This window comes from Helianthus annuus, chromosome 7 (genome assembly GCF_002127325.2).
Source record: "Helianthus annuus cultivar XRQ/B chromosome 7, HanXRQr2.0-SUNRISE, whole genome shotgun sequence".
In the NCBI taxonomy this organism is placed as follows: Eukaryota; Viridiplantae; Streptophyta; class Magnoliopsida; order Asterales; family Asteraceae; genus Helianthus; species Helianthus annuus.
In genome coordinates, this window is record NC_035439.2 from 16,451,970 (window position 1) to 16,460,002 (window position 8,033).

General features: G+C 35.5%; 1 protein-coding gene across 2 annotated transcripts; it reads right to left on the reverse strand.

Moving 5' to 3' along the window:
- Positions 1-1,559: 1,559 nt before the first annotated feature.
- On the reverse strand, positions 1,560-6,901 carry LOC110868007 (probable polygalacturonase). 2 transcript variants are annotated; one of them, XM_022117084.2, is made up of 6 exons: positions 6,741-6,894; positions 6,182-6,580; positions 3,910-4,030; positions 3,659-3,833; positions 2,506-2,576; positions 1,560-2,285 (listed from the first exon to the last, which is right to left on the reverse strand). In XM_022117084.2, exons 2-6 carry the CDS (start codon positions 6,521-6,523, stop codon positions 1,645-1,647), a joined length of 1,350 nt encoding a protein of 449 aa, XP_021972776.1. In that variant the 5' UTR covers positions 6,524-6,580; positions 6,741-6,894; the 3' UTR covers positions 1,560-1,644. The 2 variants fall into 2 exon arrangements, with proteins under 2 accessions (XP_021972776.1, XP_035831021.1); XM_035975128.1 differs by having other exon boundaries at positions 6,182-6,901.
- Between the last annotated feature and the right edge of the window lie 1,132 nt (positions 6,902-8,033).

The following is an 8,033-nucleotide window of genomic DNA, read 5'->3' on the forward strand; positions in this document are numbered from 1 at the left end:
GTGACTCAATGTGGGGGTTAACACAGTCAACGGGTCAAGAATGGTCAACTGATTAATTGAGTCAACCGGGTCATGTTGTTTGTAAAAAGTCACTTGGTTTGTGAGTGATGATCGGAATTTTGTGGGTGATCTGAATTGATCAGAATTTAGATTGTCCAGGGAAGGGTTTTCAGTGGGTTTTATAAGAAGATCGACCAAAATGACGAATAAACTCTCACGTGTTATGCATGTGAGGGAATTGACTGGTGAAATTAACTTGGTTATTCATAAAGGATTGAACCCGTAACAAAAATAAACTTAAAGGGTGGTTTTAGTAAGTTTTAAACATAAAGGTTGGAAACTGCAAGTTTGAGGAAACATAAAGGACGTTTTGTGCATTTTACTCAACCCCAAATTATATATGTGTGTGTATTCTAATATATTTAAGAAATATTTTTTAATTAGTAATATGGTTATTTTTTTATCGAAAGAAATAAATTGTTAAGCTATAATATTAATTAGTAATATTGATTTAAAAAATATATGTATCTTAAGGTAAATAACATAGAATTTTTTCTTATTCATTTTATTTATAGTTTACTCAAAATTACTATTATATTACCCTAAATAATGTTTTTTTGGTTTTATGTATATAATTATGTGTAAAAAAGTATAAAAAATAAACTTTTTTTAAACAAACGAGCCGGCTCGACGAGCTGGCTCGAGCTATTGAAGAGCCGAGCCCGAGCCCAACTTTCCAGCTTGTTAAAAAAAAGCCGGCTCAGCTCGATTCGATTTTTAAACGAGCCGAGCCTGAGCCCACCCTGGTTCGGTTCTGCTGGCTCGGCTCGTTTTACAGCCCTGCACCTCCTCCTCTCGACTAACTTGCTTAGAAAATGTTAAAGAGAAGTTTGCTGAGAAATTTGTTAAAGAGGTTTGTTGAGAGAATTGTCGAAAGGAATCCGTTACAAAAAAACATTGTTGAGATATTGTCGTAAGGTATCATTCTTTAAATTTAGGCTGCAAACTGCGACTTCTTCGTGCGCAAAATCTGATGTTTGGACACGTCATATTCTTAGACGAATTTTATAAAATCGGCCTAAGGCTTTATAGCCCTGGTGGCATCTTGAGGATGTGATAAGGCTTTGAGACCAATAGGTTCTCGGTTCGATTTTCACAAGGGAGGTTTTTCTCATATTTATTGGGTTTTCACCTGAATTGGTGTATAGACATTATGCCTAGTGGAGATGAATATGATCGGCTGTTTTCATAGTGGTATCCAAATTTGCCGTTCAGATTTTTTTTTTTTTTTATAAAATTGAAGTCAGTAGCCATTTCGTTGAAATTTATCAATAAAATACATCTTTTGGTAATTTTCACAAATTACAAACCTTCATATTAAAAAACATAAAAATTAGTCTTAACTGGATTTTTATTCAACACTTCAGTATCACGGTTTGGTTAATTTTGGTGATTACGACAATGATTTGATGTATGTATATATTTTTATTCATTTTTCAATGTTAAAAAGAAGTTGGAGGAAACAAACGTCAACAGATAGTTCATCTTTATCCCCAAAATTAAAGTCCATGTAACCAAATAAATTATATATTAATTGCAATAATACAGAATTTGAAGTTGAAATTATTACACACTATGATACATTCAGAAAGGAATAGTGCACACACCGGTTTGACTACGGCTGATTAACTCTGAACACGGCGATGGGCTAACTTGAACCGCGCCACCACTTACATCTGAGCACGTCCATGGATCATTTCTCGAACCACTTGACCCAGATAGGTGTATGTTTGCAAGACAAATGTCTGTGAACGGCGAGTTCTTCAAACCCTTGATCAAGCCAGCTTGCAGGACCTTTTCACCCCACACATTCTTAATCCTTATATGTTTCATAACCGGTAGTGCATTTGGGTTGTAGTTTTCGTCAGGGTGGTCGCCTACATCACCGGCTATCTTGATTCCTTTCCGGACGTTTTCCATGAAAACGTTGGAAATGGTAATGTTTCTTATGATTCCACCTCTACCGATGTTTGTTTTTAGATGGATTCCGATGCCGGTGTTTGATAGGGTTATGTGTTCTGCTAATACGTTTGTTACCCCACCGGAAGTTTCACTTCCGACTGCAATTCCGGCGAACGGAGACGATCCGGTGATTCGTCGGATTGTGATGTCGTTACTGGGACGCCCGTAAGCGATTCCGTATTGATCCCATCCACTCTTTACAGCAACGAGGTCATCTCCGACGGAAATGTAGGAGTCCTCTATGCAAACATGGGAGCTTGAATCTGAATCAATATAACTTATGTAACGATATTTGAAAATTCTATAAACCGTAAACCAAACCATTCAGTACGGTTTGGAAACTCCTAAATTGACCAACCGAAATTCTTATAATGAACCAAACCAATGACCCGTTTGGCGATTTCAAATCAAGCCATGAACAGCCCAAGAATTTATGGTAAACAAGTAAATGAATATGGTGGTTTTTTGTTTCATATCGTGTACCTGGATCAATCCCATCTGTGTTGGGAGAGCTGGGTGGAGCCAATATTGTGACATACCGAATAACAACATTGCTGCATGTAAACAAAAATAAATAAATATATATAATCAAATTTCAAGAAATTAAATGACTACCTCAATAAAAGTTTCACCATGTACAATATAATTAAAGGAATCGCATATTTGCAGTTTAGGTCATGTTTGCATCTCTATAAGGTCTAAAGTTGTACAAAATGTATCTTTACGGCGTAAAACCTCCCACCATCACGTTGTATAAGAAAATAATTTATTATTGTTATGATCTAGTTTTTGTAATCATACATAACACATTAATTATTTGTACAAATAGTTAGAAAATGTAGGAAGTATTTGGATCAACCAAAACCAGTTTTGACCAACTTTGCAACCTCTAGAATTACACTTAGGGCTGTAAATGAACCGAATGTTCAGCGAACAATTCGTGAACCGTTCAGCGGGAAGTTCGTTTATGTTCGTTCGCATAATAAATGATGAACAAATACGAACAAGAAATTTTGCTCGATAAGTTAAACAAACAAACATGAACAGAGGTTGCGTTCGTTCGTTTATGTTCGCGAACGTTCGGTAATGTGTTCATTTATGCTCATTTGTGTTGGTTTATCTAAAAGTTTTTTTTAGGTTATATTTTTATATTATGGGCTTTAGCTTGATCATTTGAAACCATAGTTATACTATACGCCTCTTTCAACATCCCTCATTTGATCATTTCAATTTCAGTTTATGTTAAAGCTTGACAAGCTTTTAAATTTTTGTGTTAGTTATGTTAAGTATTTATTTATGTTTGGTGGATTCTTCGTAATCTTTCTGATAAAAAATGTTGATTGTATTTTTAAGTGTATATGTAACGTTTATTTGTGTTCATTTATGTTCATGAACATTTGTTTATGTTTGTTCGTGTTCGTCTACGTTCGGTATGTTAATGAACATTTGTTTATGTTCATTTGTGTTCGTCAACGTTCAATAAGTGTTCATGAACAGTTCGTTCGGTAAGCATTCGTGAACCGTCCATGAACATGTTCATTCCTTAATGAACGAACACGAACAAGGCCTTGTTCGTGTTCGTTTGGTTCATTTACAACCCTAATTACACTCAGTTTTAGCCATGTTTACATGATACCTGCAGTAAACAGGATGAATGTTCCAGAAGGGTGAATTCTTGAAGATGACATTAGAAATGATGATGCCTCGAGAATCCTTAAACTCAACAAGATTTGGTCGAGTGAACTGCAACGTTCTCTGTCTCCACATGTTCCACCACACATCACCTTGCCCATCTATCGTCCCATTTTCACCTGAAATATATTATGTTTACATCAAAATAATATTCAAAGAATAGAGCAGTTGATGCAATACGTTATTTATACATACCAGTAATAATCACATCATGCAAACCGTCTCCGTGGATGAAGCTCATGTACCTTCCCCCTGGACGTTCTCTCCCTCTTCCGTAAGAAGGCAATGGAGCAATTAGAGGCCAGTTTGATGTGTCCTGAAGCATAAATGAAAACATACTACATTGTAAAAGCCATTGGAATATAGTAGATTCTAGTTAATTTGCTCTTGGTTTCTTCATGGCACTTGTAATGGTTTCCATATTTCATTTTGGTTTTCAGGAGTTTTCAAGGAAGATTCACTAGTTTACCTATTGCGAGTATCACAGCTTGTTATGGAAGCTATGCGGTTAACGCGGTAAAATATCAGATATCGGTCAAGGACCGATATTTGGGATATCGGTAATTTTAATATCATCCAGACTTTATATATATAGCATTTTAACACTAACAATTCGGTATACTCTCCTAACATTAACAAATAAACCTTTGCAACTTGCATAGCAATAACAACTGTAGCAAGTAGGAACTGATTAAGACTCAAAAAACTAACATTTTAACACTAACAATCAACAATTAAGACTTAAAAACACTAATAGCAGCAATAAGAAGAAAGACGAATGGTAGAACTAAGAAGAAAGGTACTGATATCGGGAAAATCGGTGATATATCTGTCAAATATTGGTGATATATCGGTTATATCGGTCAAATACCGGTGCTATATCAGTTAAATATCGGTCAATATCACCGATAATATCGGTATCGATTTTCTGACCGACATTTTACATAACCGATATATCATAGATATTAACTGAATAGCATGGAAGTTTAACACACAACTATGAAAGAAACTATTTCATGAATCATTTGTTTATTTCCTTTCCTTTGACTCTTATAGCCATAACAAAGATGTTTATCTTGAGTCTTTTTTAACTTTATTTCTAAGTGTATAACTTGTGAATCTTAACCTGCTTATGGTACAACGTATAAATTTTAGACTTAATCACTTTCTGGACGAAAGGGCCAAGAGAATTTCAAGTCCAAATTATATAAGTTAATAATATATTTTTTTAAAGAAAAAACAATTGGTATGCTTTTCCATTTTAAAAAATACATTAATTTTTGTGAAAGTCACAAATTATAAAATGCTTAAAAGAATTATCTATGTAAGAATTGAGAAAGGTTGTGGACTACAATCAACTTAAAAAAAACATATGGCTTATATTTAGATAATTAATAACAAAAGAGGAAGCTTTATTGGTGGGACTAAACTAATAATGCCATCCTTTGTATAGCTGTCTATATTTATTTCCCAGAATGCAACAAGTGTATGCACATGACATTGGTCCCGCATGCAAATATAGGAACCCACTAAACTTACTTATCGAGTTATCGTCCATTTCCTTATATGACGTCTCCTTCAGAAGTAAGCTTTACTGCGCTCTATGTTTTGTGGGCCACTAGTTAACTCATCAGGATGGGCAAAGTATTATTCTATCAAACACAATATTATCCACTCATTTTATTACTTGCTTCAATTAGCAATAGTGCAGAATAAGTGGTTTTGGACATCTTGAAAATTACTGAAGAGCAGAAACTCCAATTTACAATATAATTAAAATAAAATTCAATGTGTTTTTGGACATCCTGTTAAATATCATCATCTTAGAATTTGAATATTTAAGATTTCCATGAATAGCATTTGAAGAAGAAAAACTTTGTAGATCAAGATAGATATTTTCATCGCTTTTGAATGAAACAAAGTAATAAACTGATTCCACATTTCACTTCTAAGTTCTAACCAGCCCATTAACTGGAATACTGTATCGACACAAATCTATCGTAAATCATAATGTGTAGCAGGTGGCATACTTGTTTTCAGAAGGTAGCAAATCCAAACACATATTAACAAACAGATATACTAGTCTCATGCGTGAAGCAACAATCCAAACATCAAACGTTTGCTTTCAAATCTGCACATTTTGTCATTATCCTTTTGTTTCGTAGCAACAAATAGACCGTTATAGTACATCATCATCATCATCATCATCATCATCGTACTCAGTATATCCCACCAATAGCAAAGCTAAGGTAGGGTCTGAGGGGGGTGAGATCTAGACCGTTATAGTACAAAACTCAATAAAACACACAATGACTCAACAAAATCAAGCAATTATTCATCACATTCAAAACAAAACAAAGCCTGAGACCATACAAATCACTGCAATGAAGCACATTTTAGTTTTAAGCCACAGAATTCAAATTTAAGCTGCAATTGAGACGGTAAAATGTAATGATTGAGTGAGTACCTGTGTAGCTTTAATAACAGCACCTTTAGCCAGATACAAAGTCATCCTACTAGTAAGATTAAACGCCTCAGTAACATAAACACCAGGAGGCACATAAAGCAGCGTGCCTCCTCTCCGCTTCAAATGCTCGATCCGATAAATCGCCTCTCTAAACGCTTTCGTATTCAACGTTTCACCATCACCGACAGCTCCAAAGTCAGTTATCGATATCTTATCGCTCCGGTACACCATCGGCACCATTCCGGAACACGTAACGACTCCAGCAGCCGAACAGTAGCATTGCAGGAACACTAATGCTACTGCGAAACACGTAAACAGATTCCAAACTAGTCCGTACTTCATCTCGTGTTACAGTTGCAGAGATTTAGGGCTTTTAAACTGGCTCGATGATTTTATTCACTAGAATTTAGAGAAAATGACGAAAATTAGGGCACACGCAAACGTGAAGATGTTTTTTGTTGTGTGAATGAGTAGATCTATGAATATTGGTATATTACAATGAGGAATGTGTATAGGTGTACGATTATGTGGATAAAGAGGAGAGAGAGGCGGTGCTTACGGAGGTGAGACGACGGTGGTGCACTGGTGCGGTGGAGCTACCAGCAGTGACGATCAGCAAGGATTCGTCTTTACTTGATCTCTCAGTGTCTCTAGATTTTATTGTTTATATGAGCGGAAAATAACAACCGACAAGAGGGACTCATTCTTTATCATATTGATTGCGTGAAAGCGCGTGCCCATGTGATTTGTTTATTTTCTTTAAACGGCTAATTTCATTTAAGGGCTTTTTTTTTTTTTTTTTTTTTTTATAAGTAAATTACAAGTTTTTGTCGTTTATCTTTGTACCAAATATCAGATAGTGTCCTTTACCTTTAAAATTAAAAAGTTTTGTAGTTAATGTTTCTAAATGTTACACGGTTTGTCTTTTAGCCCTAACTCAGTTAGATTTTTCAGTTACATCAGGTCATATGAGTTGCACGTGAGAGCAAATAAGTCATTTCACCAACTCTTCCATTTTTCCCTCATTTTATATCCACCCAAACTCTAGATCTACACCCACATTCTGCAACCACCTACTCTTGTTGCTGTAACCGGTTCAAATGGGTCGGTTCAAGCCTATACTTCATCGGTAACCAGTAACAGACCGGTTTGCAACCTAGTCCGTTGAGCTTTGATGTGCCCAGTGTCACTGCTGAGAGGGTTCGCGATGATGTGGTGATTTATGCGACGTTGGTGTTGCCAAGTGGAGGGACTAGATTTAATCAGGTGTGGTAGGTGAGTCTGGTTAATAATGGAGCTCCGGGTATTCATGGGTTGGGTGCTGATAATCGGAATTCTCTTGGGTCAGTTGATTTTATTAGTGGTGAGAGTGGTGCTCGTGGGAATATTGATGGGTCCTGGAGAAATGTAAGTTTTTTTTATATATATTTGGTGGTTTAAAATTAGTTATATGTGTTTATTGTTTGATAAAGATTTAATAAAGATATCATCTTGATTGGTGATTTTGTATATTTGTTTGGAAAATTAAAAAATCTTGAAAATTGAGATGAACCCACTTGATTTATATTAAAAAGTTTGGATCTTTATCAATCTTTATTAATCTTGATTATGTGGTTTTGAAAATTTAATATTATTATTGATGGTGGGTAAATGTTTGGCATACTCATGGAGTATTGAACGCTGTTAGTTGGGGAGTGTTGATGCCCATGGGGGCTATGGCTACAAGATATTTGGTGGTTGAGAGCGGTGGCGGTGGAGGTTGAGAGAGGTGGTTGGTGGTGGCTTTTAGTGGTAGTTTAGAGAGGTAGGAGAAAGGGGTATTTGTGTTATCTATAGATACATACATATATAT

Excerpts from the sequence above, each read along its gene's own strand:
- LOC110868007 (XM_035975128.1), bottom strand. The coding sequence starts at position 6,523 with ATGAAGTACGGACTAGTTTGGAATCTGTTTACGTGTTTCGCAGTAGCA. Across the intron at positions 2,577-3,658 it reads ATTCATCCTGTTTACTGCAG|CAATGTTGTTATTCGGTATG; the intron begins GTATCATGTAAA and ends GTTTACATGCAG. Across the intron at positions 2,286-2,505 it reads CACAGATGGGATTGATCCAG|ATTCAAGCTCCCATGTTTGC; the intron begins GTACACGATATG and ends ATATTGATTCAG.